Source organism: Hibiscus syriacus, unplaced genomic scaffold (genome assembly GCF_006381635.1).
Source record: "Hibiscus syriacus cultivar Baekdansim isolate YM2019G1 unplaced genomic scaffold, ASM638163v2 tig00113725_pilon, whole genome shotgun sequence".
Classification (NCBI taxonomy): Eukaryota; Viridiplantae; Streptophyta; class Magnoliopsida; order Malvales; family Malvaceae; genus Hibiscus; species Hibiscus syriacus.
Genome location: NW_024063471.1, coordinates 4,579,398 through 4,598,736, shown reverse-complemented (window position 1 = coordinate 4,598,736; position 19,339 = coordinate 4,579,398). Strand labels below are relative to the sequence as shown.

The 19,339-nt window shown below is 35.3% G+C and overlaps 3 protein-coding genes and 1 pseudogene across 4 annotated transcripts; 1 reads left to right on the top strand and 3 right to left on the bottom strand.

Moving 5' to 3' along the window:
* Nucleotides 1-456: 456 nt before the first annotated feature.
* Nucleotides 457-2,306, bottom strand: LOC120187630 (auxin response factor 1-like). Its single transcript, XM_039191310.1, has 5 exons — nucleotides 2,202-2,306; nucleotides 2,008-2,113; nucleotides 1,749-1,855; nucleotides 988-1,083; nucleotides 457-543 (listed from the first exon to the last, which is right to left on the bottom strand). The coding sequence occupies exons 2-5, from the start codon at nucleotides 2,051-2,053 to the stop codon at nucleotides 457-459; spliced, it is 336 nt and encodes a 111-aa protein (XP_039047241.1). The 5' UTR covers nucleotides 2,054-2,113; nucleotides 2,202-2,306.
* Nucleotides 2,307-3,776: 1,470 nt separating this feature from the next.
* Nucleotides 3,777-7,635, top strand: LOC120187399 (annotated as a pseudogene).
* Nucleotides 7,636-7,829: 194 nt separating this feature from the next.
* Nucleotides 7,830-11,037, bottom strand: LOC120187560 (receptor protein kinase TMK1-like). Its single transcript, XM_039191262.1, has 2 exons — nucleotides 8,670-11,037; nucleotides 7,830-8,506 (listed from the first exon to the last, which is right to left on the bottom strand). Exons 1-2 carry the CDS (start codon nucleotides 10,939-10,941, stop codon nucleotides 7,983-7,985), a joined length of 2,796 nt encoding a protein of 931 aa, XP_039047193.1. The 5' UTR covers nucleotides 10,942-11,037; the 3' UTR covers nucleotides 7,830-7,982.
* Nucleotides 11,038-13,501: 2,464 nt separating this feature from the next.
* LOC120187767 (histidine kinase 4-like) lies at nucleotides 13,502-18,724 on the bottom strand. 2 transcript variants are annotated; one of them, XM_039191398.1, is made up of 11 exons: nucleotides 18,230-18,724; nucleotides 17,846-18,079; nucleotides 17,563-17,732; nucleotides 17,042-17,260; nucleotides 16,765-16,951; nucleotides 16,628-16,679; nucleotides 16,295-16,524; nucleotides 15,963-16,061; nucleotides 14,907-15,619; nucleotides 14,202-14,702; nucleotides 13,502-14,084 (listed from the first exon to the last, which is right to left on the bottom strand). In XM_039191398.1, the coding sequence occupies exons 1-11, from the start codon at nucleotides 18,584-18,586 to the stop codon at nucleotides 13,823-13,825; spliced, it is 3,024 nt and encodes a 1,007-aa protein (XP_039047329.1). In that variant the 5' UTR covers nucleotides 18,587-18,724; the 3' UTR covers nucleotides 13,502-13,822. The 2 variants fall into 2 exon arrangements, with proteins under 2 accessions (XP_039047329.1, XP_039047330.1); XM_039191399.1 differs by having other exon boundaries at nucleotides 17,846-18,087; nucleotides 18,230-18,370.
* Between the last annotated feature and the right edge of the window lie 615 nt (nucleotides 18,725-19,339).

Here is a 19,339-nt window from a genome sequence, read left to right as displayed (position 1 = left end):
AACAATAGAAGCTGTAGCGAAAACCAAAATTTTGAACTGATACTGTTGAGGATTAATTTTTGGAGTAAAAGTCTAGATTTTTAAGCGAAAATAGTAAAAACGAAGATGATGTACAAAAATTTTGATACATAATTATTGGGGTAAATAAATTAAGTTTGAATGAATATGATTTTATTTGTATTTGTTTATTTATTTTTATAAGTATTTATGTTTAATTTGTATTCATTTAATTTTTAGTGTTGTATTTGTGTCCGTTTATTTATTTTTGAAGGTATTTAAGTTCATTTATTTTTTTAATGTGTTAGTGTTCGTTCGTATAGTGCTTACGAATATATTCATTTAATGTTCGTTTATATGTTCACGAACGTATTCATTTGGTAAAATTATGTTACTAGTAAGAACTTTTCGAGCTTCATATTTTAACCTCTAAATTTCATCATGTGTTCAATTTAATTCCTACATCATGGTCAATTTGAATGGCACAGAAGCATCAATGCGGTCCGGCAAAATATCACAGTAGGAACACAATGGAAACTGGAATGACTGTTGTTTTCAGATCCATATAGGAGATGTAGAGTCTGAAAAGTTGCAAGTTGCAAGATTCTTTTAAACCTCAAATCATATTTCGGGCATGCTTGGTGAAAGAAAAAAAGGAAAGACTACCAGATGTGTTCTTGTTTAAGTATGGTGTTGCATATTACCTTATTCCTTTCTGAAAAGTACAACAGTTATTCTAATAAATGGTTATGGAAGTCAGAGAAAACATAGAAGAATCAATCATTAAATATAGGACAAATGCCATAAGAATTGTTTGTTAGCATTGTTCCGTAAGTACAAACAAATTAAGAAATGGGTTCGACCAAACAGTACTAATAACTTACCTTAAGATCGAGGTATTAATAACTTACCTACAGTTCAAGGTAAAAGTCACTTAGCGCAAGGATAAAACTCAAAATAATATAAAACCAAGAAGTATTAATAACTTACCTTACGCTGAACAGAAGCCACTTTGCAAAGTATTTTAGATGGTAGATTGAATGAAGATATTTGGTGTTGTGACCCCTGATGCATTGATGCCTTAAGCTGTACACAAAGAATAAAAAAATACTCGAGATTAATAAACCAAACATTGTGTCAAGTTATAAAACCTACACCTAAAACTTAATATCATAAGGGACATAAGTCTTCAATAGATACTATAGAGTATAGAGTTTTATTAGCAAAACTAAATAAAAAAATTCCTTTTAAATAATCTTCGAAATATTTAACAAACACTACCTTGACAGTAAATATTCAGACACGGAGATGTATATAAATATTCTTGTAAATACATACATGAAGGAAATTATATATTGCCATAAACATTTTGTAATTCATTGTATCAGTGAATTGATACTAATACTCAAATATATATGACAATATAAGTTAATAAGGTTTCATGACACATCATACAACCTTCAAATTATTGATTGCCTAAAGTGACTCACCAAGATGAATCGTACCCATTTTGTTTTAAAGAAAACATGACCCAATATAAATACCAGATGATTTCTTCTGCATAAAAAACCAAAAAGGAAAGAACCAAGTGCTTGCAGGAACCATAACCGTATTAACCAATATAGAACCATTATTACTCAAAATAAGAACACTATGGCAAAGGTTCACAAACCAATTCAACCAACACTTGTTAAATTATGAAATATGATCAATACAAAGAAGTTATCAGATTAAAGTTCATGTAGACATACTTGTTCCATGTGACCTTGTGGGAAATAATAAACACGCTCCCCTACGCGAGGAAGCGTGACAAGAGGTCCAGCACAGGCATGCCATAGTTCACGATACAAAGGATCATCTGCAGTCACATAAAATGTAAGACAGAGAAGACAATAATGATAAACGATAAACCACCGCCGTGCGGAAACAAACCAGTACATTTGAGAAACAAGAATTCAACTTGCATATTAAAACACAGTAAAATTTGAATACCATATAAAATTCACAAACCTGGTTGTCGTTCGGCAGATGGAATATTCGGTGCCGCAAAAGCCATAGAAGCACCCCCCCAAAAGAGACCAGCAGAAAGCAATCAATCAATGGAAACCCTACAACACTGGATTTATGGAAGCAAACAAGCAAATATAAATTTCCCCATTACAACAAATAGCACAACCATTAATTAAGATTGCATTTATTATTACTTTATTGTTTGTTTTGATTATCCTACAAAGGCAAAGCTGACTGATGGAATCCCTTCGTTACCAGCTAATTGCTACCTCTGTGTCAATCTACTCTGCTCTGTGCTATGAACCCAAATGTTTAATAATTCTGCAACAACGAAATGGAAGATTTATAATGAAAAATGAAAAGAAGCACAATAATTCTACAACTCTGAAGAAAATCAAGACTGATATGAAAATGGGATTGACACCCAACGAGTTTGCAATTACGTATAGTATATGACACACGGATATAATTGAATGAAAATTAGAAACTAAAATGAGTTGAGATCTGATAAAATGGTCTATTTTTTCCGATAAAAAGAAGAGTGAATAGAACTAATTGTTTACCAGTAAGAAAAATCATCAGTCAACAAGTGTAGCTAAAACTACCTAGATTTTCCGAAATTCAAACACAAACACTATAAACAGTGGACTTCAACTGCTAATAGGAAAATCATTTTATGAGCAAACCTTGTATGACGAAAGCACCTAACAACTACCCTACCCTACCCACTAATGCAGATTTCAATCTAAGAGTTGGAAATTTCAATACTAAAACTTAAGATTAGTTTGCAACAAAAAAAAACAGATTAATTGGAAATTTCAATTCTATTAACTGTTATTTAAAGCCCAAAAATCAAATTAAAAAAACATGCATTCAACAAGAATCCAAAAAAACACAAACACCCAAACCAAAAAGAAATAAAAATAAGCAAAGGTTGAAGGAAAAGGAGTAACCTGAAAGCAGATGAAGTGAGTAAGAAGAGCAAAGGGTAAATTTTTGATCGAGAATCGGATACTCCTCCAATCTGTGCCGTGGAGTTCAAGAACAAAGAACGCTTGGGAGAAGAAGATATGGTAGAGGCAAACGGGAAAAGAGGGTATTTTAGCCCTTAGCACACGGGAATAAAAGAATACCTAATAAAAGCAAGGGATTATCCTTCCTGGTAAAAAGAGAATTTTTTTTTATTGTTTGGAATATATTATTACTCCTTATTGAGAATTTTTTCCATCCAAACATGAGAATTTGAATTTGAAAAAAAAAAATTCTACTAGGAATCTTGAATTTCATGATCCAATCACCCCTTATTATCATGTTTCACTTATTTATTTTATAGAAATAAACATGTTTAATAAAAATAAGGGTAAACTAAGGAGTTAATCATCCAACTATTATTTTTTTAAAGTTATATTTAAAATTACGTTATAATGATCCGTCATTTATAAAATATAATAATACTTCGTAAGATAATCTCACATCATCATTAAAAAAATGAAAAGAAACTCGCACATCAATTGTTCTGCTTATTTTTAAATAACGGATAAATAAAATAAAATCAAAATGATGTTAAATATTATTTTAAACAAAAATAATTGGCTGATTAAAGTGAAACTAAAATGATGACTGGACATCTAAATACGGAGTTTATCCTAAAATTTATATAACTTAAAAAAATGGTTGATGATCATGGTAAATCTCAACTAATATTTGAAATCGAATCGGATGAAATTCCTAAATCGAAGGTGCATCCAACTCGGCGGTGACTAGGAAGTCCGTTGGTTGCCATGTACATATGACGCATCTGTTAAACAAAATCTACAAACTTGAATTTTTCTGAGCAGATTCTCCGAGGAAGACTGAAACTCAACACCATTTTGCTCTAATCTCCCTTGAGAAGAAAAATGGCAGCTAATGTTATAACCCAATCAACTCTGCTTCAACCAAAACTTGTACTTTCTGATAAAACCCTTCAAAACCCCTCTCTCTCTCGCTTAACCAGGCGCTCTCCTCCATCAAGTCTCTCTCTCTCTCTTCCTGATTTTTTGTTGCAGTAACGAGTAATGAGTGGTTCTGTTTTTTTTTTGGTTCTGCAGGGATTGGTTTTTTGCAGAAAAAGAGAACTGGGATCGTTGTAAAAGCATCATTAGCATCGACTGTATTGGACTAAACTCTTCAGTTTTGGAGAATAAGAAAAGCTGCAAGAATCCCATTGTTGTCATTGACAATTACGATAGTTTCACTTACAATCTTTGCCAGGTTTAATCAATTGCAATTTTAGAATCTGTTTCCTTCTTCTTTGGCCAATCGTTTGCCTCCTCTTATTTGTCTTTATGGTTTAAGGCTTGCTTTGAATTGATGTTTGATTGCTTGCAAATCTATTGGAAAAATGATGGGAAATATAATCACTCGATATGATTGTTTCATCGGGAAGCTTATCGTATTTGATTGTGATAGTGTGTACATTGATCGTTAGGGAAGACTGGATAATTTAGTTTTAGTCTAAGAAACCCAACTAAGCCAAGTGTAAAAGGGGAAAAATGTGCTGGTTACGTTTGTTTCCTTTAATAAGAAATGAGATAAGATACATACATAGATACATGCATATATACATATATGTTTATGTATGATGTACATAGTCTACAGAAAATTTATTGTTTTTTGTTATAGTTCTCTAGTTCTTTCCTTGCAAGGGAAGGATTCACATTCAGAAGAGGTGCTTCATCATAAATATTTGCCTCAATAAAAATGATGTATTTTTTTAATGGCTATGGCTGCCAAAAGAAAGTTAATATAGTTTGAGGGTTTCAGTTAGAAACATGATATATCAAAAGTGATTCCTGCTGAATCGGTTAATCATATTTGGCATCTTTGATCCTGGCTATCAGTGAGCATGGTGATTTATGAAAGTCAATAGAATGCGACAGTTTCTTAGATTTATGGTACCAATAATTCTTTGGTTGGAGATTATCACCACTTCGATAAGAAATGTATTTTTCTACCCTGCCAATAACCACCGAGAAACCGACTATCAGGGAATAGAGTGACATCTGGAATCCAATGTAGGGATTTCACCTTCACTTCTCTCTTATCTTTCTCCTTTTAAACAGCTGACGGGGAACATTTGATTGTTGCCTTTTGAAAGGAGCCATAAGAGTTAATTAAAGAATTTCCTTCGCTTCAAATATTTTATGCTTCTTTGTTCTAAACATTTTAGTTTAATTGTTCTCTTACTCTTTTCCAAGTTGTATTCATGACTAAGAACAAAATATCCTCAGACTTGACATGTAATTTTGTAGTATATGGGAGAGCTTGGATGTTACTTTGAGGTTTACCGAAACGATGAGCTAACCGTAGAAGAGTTGAAAAGGTAAGAATTAAGCTTTTGAGTTGTGTAATATGGTTTATTAATTTAGTTGTGTTTCATGACAGATAGTAGGTGGTGAATGTTTATTTGTTAACAAATCTCTAAAGATTTGATTCAATAAATGACAATTTTTTCTTGTTACTTTTGTAGGAAAAACCCTAGGGGAGTGCTCATCTCCCCTGGTCCAGGTAATAGTTTGTTAGATATTTTAAACTAAAATAAATAAGAATCTGTCATATTAAGCATGAAATATACTTTGTAACCTTTGTATAGGAACACCCCAAGATTCTGGAATTTCAGTGCAAACAGTTTGGGAACTTGGGCCTATTGTACCTTTGTTTGGTGTTTGTATGGGTCTGCAGTGCATTGGTGAGGCTTTTGGTGGTATGTGTCTTAGGATGTCCGACAAGTTAGATAAGAGATTACTTCATATTTGTATATGTTGATTACTGATGCAAAGCTACTAGATGGTGGGATTTTAACATATTCTCTTGGACTTCATTTAAAACTGCAGGAAAGATTGTGCGTTGCCCCTTTGGCGTTATGCATGGCAAAAGTTCTCTTGTATATTATGATGACAGGGAACAAGATGGGTTGTTCTGCGGATTGTCAAAGTATATATTACTTCTTCATACCTGATTTTCCTTTAAAATCCTTGGTGTGCTTAAGCTATGCCCCATATTTTAGATTTTATTGATCTCTCTTTTTACCTTTCGGATATCAAGATTTCTAAGCAGCATTTTTCTCCAATCAAGTTTCAACTTTCAGGGAATTTTATATTCTTTATAACAAAAGAGTGGACAGGGTAAAATCGAACAAATTCCTGTTTACTTTACGCTTGAATTTGGCATCACATTCCATCCTCTCTACTTTATCTTCTTTCTTTTTCATCCCCATCAGCCATTTGAGTTCTAATAACCTAACATTTTCTATGCCTTGATTCCTCTACCGTTGCATTTTTCTTTCTAAATGTATCAAGATTCATCCTCAATTAGGAAGAAGGGGGAGTAAGAGATAAAAGATTAGAGAGTTTAATGTGTAGGATAATCTGTCTGCTTTTTTCTAGACACATGTGAAACATCTGTTAGTTTACTCTTTAAGTTAAATAATTTCCATTTTGTTTTCATTATTTACACCTCATGTTATCTGCAATTCTTAATATTATTGCTCCTTTCCAGCCCTTTCCATGTTGGTCGATATCACAGCCTCGTGATTGAAAAAGACAGTTTCCCTGGGGAACTACTTGAGGCTACTGCTTGGACAGAAGATGGACTGATAATGGCTGCTAGGCACAAAGTATATAAGCATCTACAGGTAAGACTGCCGTCTCATTTACTTGTAACGTATTAGTACAATGATTTACTGATCTAGAATATATGCCTACTTCAAAATGGTTACAAGCTGATTTGTCTTGTTGGAAATGTATTTGCTGCGATCTTAACTTAAATTAGTTGCCCTCCTAACTGCCAAAATATCTGCGGGTATATTTCTCTTACCGTCTCTAGAATAATTGGAAATGTTAACCTAGGAATAAATTATCGGTGAGCTATGTTGCTCCAACTATTCATTTTTCTTGAAATACCCGAGTCCGACATATAGGTATGATCTCCAAGGATCCTCCAAATACATGGAAAAACTTAGAGAAATCTAACCATACTCGTGTCACATATAGTATCTGTGAACATTGTCTGAGTCAGATTTACATAGTCTGTGAACATAATTTTAGCTGTGGAGGATCATATTACTTGATTTAGAATGTTTGAATGAGGGTCTTGAATTCTTCTTCTTTCTGCAATGTGTTCTAATCTCCTACACTTTTTAGTTCATCAAATGATATTTGATTAGATCAATCCAACATTTTCATGTCATTGTTATCGATTTTATAATAATGTCATAATCACACATGAACACCTTGAGTCTACTTAGCTTTTAACTTTCACGCTCCATCTTGTTATGCTTATTTTCCACTTACTTTCGTTTACTAATTGATTGGAAACTGTAGGGTGTTCAATTCCATCCAGAGAGCATCATAACTTCCGAAGGAAAAACAATTGTTCGCAATTTCATCAAACTAATCGAGAGAAAGGGGGCTGAATCCCATAACTAGAGGTGATGCTCTGCTGCTGTGCAGATAAATACTTGAGTCATAAACATCAGCATCGGCCATGAAACCACCAAGGCATAATCTGATATTCTTTCTTAATTTCCTTTTCGTTCTGAATCATATAAGTTCTCGTGTAGAACTCAAAAGTTAGTGAAATTCCTGAATGCAACTCCTTTTCTTGTTCAAACCATCTTACTGATATCAGTGCTTTTAGACTATCATTTATTTCCCTAATCAGTTCGCTTCAAAACGAATCTTGATAATTATTTGAACACGATATTTTGTTACTAGTTGGGATATGCAATGTTGCTTTAATTTTTTTTTGTAAACTTCAACAATAAATCAGAAAAACTTAAAACTGTTTCAGATTACAGAGATAAATAATGGGAGAAACAATCTGCTCTGGCTAAAATATAGCAGAAGAGCAAATCTTACAGTGAGAAATGAACAGACCAAACATCTTAGAACAAACAATCAAAGCCAGAACCTGTGTTTTACTTTTCATTGTTTTCATCGAGCATCAGCTGATCTAAACGAATCTGCAAACCCAGATGGGAGGCGAGGTATACTGGTCTGTGTAGTGTCTGTACTGGCCAGAAATGATGAAGAATCATTCAAATTGCTGTTCTCTAATGCTTGCCATTTTTTGAGTGCTTGTGGTAGAGTCAATTCGAGGTCAATGCCATATATGTCACCGGAATCAGGTTGTTCTGGTTTCCAGAGCTCGACCAGTGATGACAACAGATTGACCACATGGTTCATATCTGGCCTCCGGTTGGGCTCCCTTGCACAGCAGTGGCAAGCCAGTTCCGACACTGTTCTAATACTGGCAAGTTTTTCTTCATCGAGATGAATGGTTTTGTCAATGACCTTAAGGAATGTGTCCTTATTTACGTACATCCTTCGGAACCATGTCACGAGGTGCAGGCTCTCTTCGGACTGTGTTTCGTCGAGTGCCTTACGGCCTGAGATCAACTCCATGAGGATTACACCAAAGCTAAATACATCCACCTTTGTGGTCACTCGGCCGGTAACTGCCGAAATGCGAGTGATGTCAGTCTAATGCTTTCATCCTGTAAACCAAAAGCCTCGGTGGAAGCAAACAAACCAGAGGCATGTCGTAGAAGAAAAGAGGGGAAAAAAGGCATAATGTGCATGCATTTCTGATCAGAAAATGAAAAAAACGAAATCGATTACCTGCATACTCTGGTGCCATATACCCAAATGTTCCTGCAAGTTTTGTTTCGACTGAATGTTTACCATCCGCTGGAGCTAGTCGAACCAAGCCAAAATCTGCAACTTTAGCACGCATATCATCTCCGAGAAGAATATTCGATGGCTTAAGATCTCGATGAATGAAACTCTGCTGCGCCAGTCCATGTAGATACTCAACACCTCGAGCCACGTCTAAGGCAATTGTAAGTCGCCTCGTCCAGTCGAGTGGTTTCAACCCTTCTTCCTTCCAGTTGAATAGGTGCCTGCTGAGGGTCCCCTGAGGCATGTATTCATAAACAAGAAGCCTCTCGTTTCCATCCAAGCAATATCCAAGATTTGCAACCAAATGGCGGTGACGAACCTTAGTAAAAACCGCAATCTCCGACTTAAACTCGGCCAAACCTTTTGCACTCACGGCACCAGATTCCATCCTTTTCACTGCAATCTTCGTCCCATCGTGCAATTCCCCTTTGTAAACTGTCCCAAAACCACCTTTTCCCAATATATTTTGCTCACTGAAATTATCTGTGACATTCCTCAAAACTTGAATTGAGATAGCCATGCAACTGGACTCAACCATGTGAACAGCAGTAGGTCCACTGTTCATGTTGCGGAAGGTTTCACTTTGACCAGTAATGCACGGTCCAGAAACGGTTATCTTGACTCCTTGGTCACCGGAATGATGATGATGTACAAGCGAAGTAGACGGACTCTGTATCTTACTAGTACGCTTTTGTTTTCCGGCACACAAACAGATGACCGAAACAAGAAGACTCAAGCCACCAACAACACCAATGGTACAACCCAAAACTGTGCCTTTATTAGATTTCTTTTCACCATTTCCAGAAGGATTAGCAGCATTGTCACCACCAGGAGATCTGCCTCCAGATGTACTAGGAACCGTCTCTTTTCCAATTTCTCTGTTTCCAGCAGTAATTACATCAACATCATGCCTAAAAGACGGTATCTTTCCATAAAGCCTATTGTTCGAAACATCTAATCGAGCAAGCTTAGGCAATGTAGTGAGCTCTGCTGGTATGAGCCCGGTAAGATTGTTATCCGAAAGATCCAACGTTCTCAACGATGTAAGCATCGAAAAGTTGCTTGAAATTGAACCGGTAAGCCCCTTCTTTGCGAAAAGAACGGAAATAATCTCTCCTCGATCACATACGATACCGAGCCAATCGTCACAAGGATCATTACCTTTCCATTCAACAGAAAAACTATCCGGATAGCCAACAGATTCTGATATAGATAACAATATATTAATGCGACCGTCGCAAGCAACACCGGGATTATCTAAGCAAAATCTATTACTACCGGCATTCATATCAGCAATCACATGATCAGCAAATCGAGGGGTCGGACCTTGAAGTTCATTATTAGTCAAGTTCACAATATAAAGTGACTTCAAGTTAACCAAAGACAAAGGGACAATACCAGTGAAGTGATTATCTCTTAAACTCAAGTTCCTCAACTGAGTTAACATTGAAAAATCAGGTAAAGGACCTGAAAACTTGCTCTCATGAAGCCATACCTCAGTCAAAGAAGACATGTTTCGAATCACTTGGATTGTGCCATTCAGACTCTGCCCGTTAACCCACAAGGACTGAATCATTGAACCAGAGAACTCAACAGGCAATTCTCCTTCAAGATTGTTTGAAGCCAAATGAAGTTCTGTCAAAGATGGGAAAGTTTCCGGGTCAAAAAAACCCGGGATTTTGCCTTTGATGTTAGCATTGTTGGCCGAGAAAGTTTTCAGATAAGTTGCTTCCTTTAAGCTCTTCGGGATCTCCCATGGCTCTAAAGGGTTGTTGTCAAGGTGAATGGCAGTCAGTGAAGTTAAACCAGTGAAGAAATCTGGCGGGAAAGATGAAAAGTTGTTGTTGTGGAAGTTAGCTTCTTGCAGCTGAGTTAAACCAGCAAGACTCGGGATTGGGCCATTGATTTTGTTGTTCATTACTTCAAAGATGGTGAGCTGAGTCAAGTTCTTGAGCTCGGGTGGAAGTGTTCCACCAATGTTTTTGCTTGGTATTTGGATTCTGGTGATTCTATTCTCTTGACAGTCCACTTTAGCCCATTGACAAGGGTCAGGGTCAGACCAGTCGAGTGAAGATGGGATTTTTACGCTTGTTTTTAGCTTTTCCATGGCTGGTGAGTCAGGGCTGAATTGAGAAGAGACTTGTGAAGTGAAAAAGTAAATGGCTGCAAGAAACTGAAAAGCAAGACATCCCAGAAAATGGGGTTTCTTCATTGTTGTTCTCCTTTTTTTTTTTCCTTGAGAAAATTGATAGAGAAAGTGAGGAAATTTGGAAGGAAAGTTTGGGTTTATGGTGGCATTGATGATATGATCAACTAAATTAGAGGAGGAAAGGTGATTGAAAGAGAAACGGCGGGGACAAAGGAACAGAGTAAAAATGGGAGTGTTTAAAAGTTTTTTACGTTTTACAAGACGTCAACTTTTTCTAAAAACATCTCGGAAGTAAAGAGTGAAAAATAGTTGGATGTGTTTGGTTCTCGAGAAAGGGAGAGAAAAATGGTTTGCACATGCCAATGGTCCTACTTTAACTACCCTAAAGTCGTAAATCCCTCTCCATTCTCTCTTTTTTTCTCTCAAAAGGATCGTTGGACATTTTTTCCTTGTACAATTGAAAACATATTTATTTTGCCTAGGACTTACTTTTATTGATATGTATCATTTCGTATTTAAATTAATATCAACTTCTAATACTCGGTTTTTTTAGAGGAATAATACATATAAAAATAAGAAAAGTTTATTCTGACAAAACTTTTTATAATCTAACACTACTGCCATATTGTAGGGCAAATTTGTCCTTCCAATAAAATTTAGGGTTAACTATACGAATTATAATTTATTTTTGTGTTTTGTTCACTTTTGATCACTGTTTTCAAAAATCATAAAATATAGTCATTTTCGTTTTTATTTAATTAAGTCTCCGAGTTAACTGTTGCTAACCGCAGTTAAATATTTTGATATAATCACATATTTGATCCTTTTTCTTTATATATTCTTACAAGTTAGTCATACTTTTAATAAAAAAATATTATTTAAGGGAATTTGTCGTTCTAGCAAGACAAGTTTTAGATTTTTTTTTACTGAAATTTGTTGTATGTAAACGGCGAGTTTTTTAAAATAATATATTTTATTAAAATTCATCATGTTGAAATAACAAGTTTATCCTCTATTGTAACAATCGTCTTAAATTAAAAATTATTTTTTCCTAACAAATGCATTCCATTTTTTAGATCTCGCATGAATTATTTGACTAAAAAAAATATTTAAATTTGTTTTGGTTAATATTAGTTTATAATAAATTATAATCATTTTATATTAAATGGTACAGAGTATAACATGTTAAATTGATTTTTAATTTTTTGTCTCAATAATTTATTATTAATAATTATATTTAAAAATAAAACATAATAATTAATAATTTATGCAAATATATTTATATGTATACAATTTAGGAATAGAAAAGTTATAAGCGAAAGGAATAAGAAAAATATGGAAGGAAAATTGGGAATTGGGTTATCTTATAAAGGTATTACCATATAATTAAAAGAGGAAACATTATGATTAAAGAAAAAAAAGGGACAACATTAAGATTAAAATGAATTAGACAATTAATAAATCGGATATTAATGATTATAAAAAATAAGAATCATAATATATCTTTATATTAAAACCAATCATGTTATTTACAAAAAAATTAATTAGATATAGGTAGGCCTTAAATACTTTTAAATTTGTTAGTTACATTATTATATATGATGAGACAAAAGAAAGGTTGGTTCAACTTTTAAATTAAATTTGTTGGCCCCAAGAAAATAAATTTAGATAAGGCTCTTCTAATCCTTTCAACTTTTGTATTTTCTCATTAAATCTAATTCTAACCCAAAATTAAATTTAATTACTAATATTATTTTTTTAAAACATTAGTTAATGTTTGATCGATTAATTATTATTATTAATTAAAGAATAAAAAACAAGATGTGAAATCCAAAAAGTAGTCCATAGACGGCTTACTTGTAGAATGTATTATCGGTTCAGCTGCCTAAATTTTTTTAATTATCCATTTTCAGCGCTTTCTCATTAAATCTAATTCTAACCCAAAATTAAATTTAATTACTAATATTTTTTTAAAACATTAGTTAATGTTTGATCGATTATTATTATTAATTAAAGAATAAAAAACAAGATGTGAAATCCAAAAAGTAGTCCATAGACGGCTTACTTGTAGAATGTATTATCGGTTCAGCTGCCTAAATTTTTTTAATTATCCATTTTCAGCGCTTTTAACAATGAAATATCAACAGGATAAAAATTAAAATGATATTTATTTATAATTAAATCAAATGATTGAATTGATTATTAAATTTCACTATTTTTAAATTAAAATTTCACCGTTTAAAGGGTGTTTTGCATATTAAACTTGAATTATTGCAATTTAAATTAATTAGATTTTTGCTTAATAAACTGTATTTAATAAGTTGGAAAAATAGTAAGTTGCTCATTCATGTATGGTCACATGGGCTCATCAACTTTCATTTTTAATACGTAATTTAAATCCTCTGCCAATTAATTATGAACAATTTTAATTTAATTATTATTTTTTAATTTAGATTATTAAAATTTTAATTGAAATCTTCATAATTAAATAATTATAGTTATAATTTATCTTTTTTAATATTATAAATTAATCGAATAACGTTGAATCTAAAAATATAAAACCATAAATAAATATATAAGTTGGACTAGTAACATACCTCTTTTTGATATTTGAAAACTAAAGAACAAAGCTTTTACAACAAAATTCATTAAAAAAAATCAGAACTCCATTTCCGAAAAGTTCTCAAAGTCTCGAGAGAAAATCAAAGCATCCCCTTTGTAAACACCTATACAAACAGATGAGGATGTAGTTTCCTGTCGTAGTATACAAATACTCGAATTCTAATCAAGTCGAAAATCGATGTTCGGGTTAGAAATAATTGCCCCAACATGCATATGCATGCTTTTGAGCGGACTTTTTTTTTTTTGCTGGAAAAGTTTACCTGGCTCGTGTTTCTCGGTTTTGGTTTTGTCGACTTTTCCGGTGTAGGTGCAAGGTGTTTCGTCATGAGTCCGAGATCGGTTTGACTTGGAAGAACTTGGCAACTTCCTGGTAGAGATTTTCTTCCTCAAATGGCTTCGAGACGTATCCATCCATCCCACATTCAAGACACTTTTCATAGGTGGCATGAATTACATCGGCCGTCATGGCTAATATCGGGACATGCCACTCACCTTTCCGGGCCAAACCTTCATCTGTGCCGTCTCCATTCGTCAGCTCATTGGCTTGACTCTCCATCATTCGAATCCGATGGGTTGCCTCGAACCTGAAATAACATGATATTATGACATTGCAATAGATAAGACTTCCTTTTCCCTTCTTTTACTGTATTTTGATCGTCGATTGCTCATTGAGAAAAATATTAATATACATAATTACATACCCGTCCATTTCTGGCATCTGAATGTCCATGAAGCATGCATCGTAAGAGTGCGGAATTTGAAGCAGTTTTAGCGCGGCTTTTCCACTTTCGGCACATTCTACAGCAGCTCCGAACTTCTTCAATGCACCTGCGGCAACTCTTCGATTTACCATATTGTCATCGACTACTAGTATTTTCTTTCCAACAAATAAACTCCGAAGAGATCCATTTTGCGTGTCTTTTCCCGCCTGCCGCTTCTTCCTGATCCCGAGCACCTGTTGAAGACATGCAGCCACCATACTTGCCCTCATAGGTTTCATAATTATAGTGTCTGCAAAACCGGCTGCCTTAGCTTTCTCAAGTTCAGCGTTCGTAATATTTGTCGCGAGAAGAATCATTTTAGGAAACTTAAACACATGTCCGTTCTGTTTCCAGTCCAACATCCGTAAGCTCAAACCACCATCCGCACCGGAAAGCCATGAATCTTTCTCAACAAGAATTATATCCGGCTGGATTTTACTTCTGCAATATTCAACGAAGTTAAACATTATATCAGTTTTTTCCCCCAACGATACCACATGGTATTTGGCCTTTTATAGCAGTTCAATGGTTGGTTTCGATATATAAAACCATCTGTTACCCACATGAAGCCCGAAATATAAAACATAATTTTACAGAATTTACGAATAATCTTCAAAAATAATTCTAAACAGGAATTCGACTTACCCACATGAAGAGCCATTTTTCCCACATGCAGAAACTGCTCCCTTTACACTACTTGCAACTTCAGCCAGTATACCAAGTCTCTTCAAGTGGTAAAGGGTCACAGCAGCTCTAACCGGTTTTCCGTCAACTACCATTGCTTTCAACAGTCGGAAACTAGAAGGAAGATCTTCGGTATTGGGTTTTTTCGTATCACTAAAAGAAGCTTTTTTACATCTCCCAAAATCTGCGGTGAACGAGAATGTGCTTCCATCTTGAGGCCGGCTAACGAAGCTTATGTGACCACCCATTAGCTCCACCAAACACTTGGTAATGCTCAAGCCTATACCTGTCCCACCGTAATTTCTCGAAGTTGAACTATCTGCCTGCATAAATGGCATGAAAATTCTATCCTGGGCAATTAAAGGGATCCCAATGCCGGTATCTTCTACAGATACCACCAAAGTGACACTCTGAGAAGTTTCACCGGCAACTGTCATGTTTATTGAGGCATCATATGGCGATTCTTCATTGGAAACTAAATGCTTGAAGGAATCCCAACTGTTCCGCTCATCGGCTGCTTCATAACCAGTCAAGGTTTTAAACTGGCGTGCACCTGAGAGCGGCACACTATCATCTGACCCTCCGTTCAAACAATTTTTGGCTATTGCGTCGTCTACGGGCTTTGTGTTTTCCGCTAGATGGACTTTAACAATAACGTGTCCCCGTTCTGTAAACTGTCAGACACAATTTAAACGACCACCAACTTGTTAAAAAGATTTGATACACAATTCAGTAGAAAACGGCACAAGAAAAAGGGCATGGTGAAAATTATTGTATATTTGGTGCCCGTGGACTCGGGATAGGGTGAGGGTATTGGATAGCGGTACAAGACAGGTACAGTCAATTTTTTCAAGTATATTTTATGTATTTTGAGGGTCCTTGAAGGGTCATATCTCATGCTCATGTTCGGATATGAGTCGGACATGAGTACCTCAAGAAAAATGAAAAGTCGGAGCACTATAGATACATACCACCTACTTTGTGCCAAAAAGAATGAAGATTAAGCAACCCACTTACTTTGACAGAGTTCCCAACAAGATTCGTAACAATCTGTCGGAATCTTCCTGGATCCCCCATAACCATATCCGGAACTTTATCAGAAACAAAGACCGCCAACTTCAGTTTCCAAACAATTACACCGTATTCAAGTTATTGTATGAATCAGGAACATCATCATTTGTCGATTTAAGCGATCCAACAAAGTGAAGGAAATTAGAAAAAAGAAGACACCGAGTTAGTTCAAGTATTATGAACCCTGAGGTTTTTCCTGTTAGACATGCCCTGCCTATAGGAGCTAAATAAACTGCAAATGAAGAATTAGATTTTCTATTAATTTCATCTAGACTTACCTCGACACCTTTGTTCCTAGACTTCTCGGAAAATAAAGAGAGCACATCATCTAGGATAGATCGAAGGTCGAAAGGGACCGTTTCCATCTCCAACTTTCCAGCTTCGATTTTTGCCCGATCAAGCACCTCGTTTATCAATGTAATCAATGCCTTTCCGCAGACTTGAGCAGTCTGAGCATAATCCCTTTGAGTTGAACTTAAATCCGTGTCTAAAAGCAAAGCAAGCATCCCTGGAACCATTCAAAACGTCATCAAAACATTGCAGATTAAAATCGAAAAATGCCCTCAAATGCCATATTTCACAGAGAAGAACTTGAGATATCTAGAACATACCGAGGATGCCATTCATGGGAGTCCTGATTTCATGAGAAACTGTTGCTAAAAACTGCAACAAGAACACATTGCTATTAGTTTTAGCTCAGAAATCGGTAATCAACAATGTGTTTAAAGATATATCTTTAAAAACATACTTGTGATTTGGCAACATCAGCAGCTTCGGCTCGAACCTTCAGTTCTTGCATTTCATGGAAATCGTCTTCAACTTTAACGATGTGTATAGCTGCACCATATAAGATATAGCCAACTAATAAGCAGATCACAAAGAATAAGAATGCGGTGGTCAGCGCTGTCCACGAAGTCGGTGCCTTCTGATGATATCTGCTCGAAAAAGCCAACGACTAAGAACTTATAAAATCAACAGCTTTCATTCAGTAAACCGTGTGGATAAGTAACCAGTTTTGCACTCACCTACATATCATTGTATGCTTCCTGAACGGATCTCCGAAATCGAGCTTGCTTTCATACAACAGAGCCAAGTCACCATCTTGATCTTGGTGACCATACATGATCAGGTGATCAGAAGAGTTAGTAATGTCATATACATGCACTAGAATAGCTTGATTTCCAGCAAGTTGCCCGAGCAGATTCTCCACAAGAGACTCCACATCAAAGGCTCCACCAAGGTATCTGTTTTATAACTTATTTTTTATGCGTAAGGAAATCAAAATTTTCTAACAAAGAAATGAACTAACAGAAGCCATTAGCCCCATTTTTTAGTGCATAAGGTATATGTGTTCGCCAAGACTATACTTTCGGATTACTTATGTACCTTCAAATTACTAACATCATCGGCATTGATCACATTAACAAAAGTCTAAACCTTTTTTCCCATTTGAAGTGTCCATTCTAATACAACTGCATTTGCCATAGACCACAAACTTTTCTCATATTCACTCTCAAACTCTAGTATGCAAAAGCTTATGACTTACCCTGCAGTTGCTTCAATGCGCTCTTCCAAAGTCGGCCTTGTTGGGAGCTTGGGTTTGTAAACGGGGAATGTCAACACAACACCAAGATGATGAGAACCAAGAAGCCTGAAGGGGCTAGTTAGGACGGCTTTCCCTGTAGCCCTAGCCCTTAAGATGTTTTCTCGATCTTCCTGCGCAAAGTAACACGGACAATTTAAATTGAATCTAACAACAAATTTAAATATCAACCGATAAGGTAAAAGCTTTGAACTTATAAGCAGAGTGTATATAGCAAACCGCATACTTCCCCTGACATCATATCGAGTGATTCGATATAGGAAACGGTTTCTTGTGAGAGTATCACTGGAGCATATTCGTCTCGAACAGGAGAAGGTTCCCTCTGCATCGTCTTTATCGTCCAACCATGCTGTCTCTCGAATTCCTCCCTCTCCGAATGAACAACCCTTTCTGCATAGGCCACCCCACTAAGCAGTGGCCTCTCGAATGCAGTTCTTGCCGTGTACTCAGCAAAAGTCTCCTGCATTTCTTGCCAAAAAAAGGAAAACACCCCAAAGTGCACAATCAGACAGAAACAATCCAAGATGCCATTTTTGGACAACAATACAACAAATATAGAACTTCAACTCAAATAGAAATTCCCAAATCTATATGAACAATTATGGTCAACCTGATCAATAGCAGATGGATTCTTGTAGTAATGAAAAGTGGAAATAAGGATGGCCAAGGCATGAACATGGTTAACACTAACGCTGAATTGATCTTGCAACATCCTTGCCCTCTCATCACACATGCTGCTCAATACCTCTTTCCTCCTAACTTTGTTATCAGCATCCATTTTTTTGTAGATCCAAGTGCTCAAAAAGGCCATCACCATTACCCAAAGCAAAAGAAATTTGGGCAACCAAGCCCTGTTAGATTGAATAAATGTGTACCCTCTTTTGGTCCCCATTTGTTCATTCACTTTAACAGCCACCACCGAGTGATGGTGGTGGTGGTGGTGGCTCTGTTGCAGCTTTAGACCCATCAGCAAAAAGCTCAAAACTTCTAATCTCAACTTGTTTTTTCTTCTTCTTCTTCTTCCTTTGACACCCACTTCATATCTGAGTTTGAAGAAGGAAAAAAATACAAACTTGAACAAAAAGACGAGGGACTCGGAACTCTAAAAAGGGAAAACACTTTTTAATTCTCGGCAATTTACCGAAATAACACCCTAACAACGAAATATACCTGTCATGTACATTTTCTTCAAATATTATCGATCAAGTACCCTTTCTTACAAAGTGTAGATCATGATGCGCGCCTTTATAGGGTTTTGTCCGAGTTAAAATCACGGTGAAAAAGCGTGGATCATGAGGCACATCTTCGTGGGTTTCTGTCCGAGTTAACGCCACGTAACAAAGGAACAGATCATGAAGCGTGTTTTCTCTGAAAATCTGACACGTATAGAGAAAGTGCAGATCATGAGACACGTCTTCCATTATTCACTTTGAATTATTGCGTATTCCATTGTTACCTAAGTCTGAGCTCTCTCAGTTATTCACCCATCCCCTTCCACTATAAATATTCCAAATACAAACATCAAATCATACAAAAATTACTTTCAAATTCTTTCTTCTATCAAACTAAATAGATTTTGTTATAGTTTTTAGAATATAAAATTATTTTTTATTCTATTATATTTATTTTATATTTAATTATTTGACTAAAATTTATTGTACTAATTATTTTGTATTATTTTTTTAGGTTGTAAAATGGAAGACGGGATCATATATCGAGA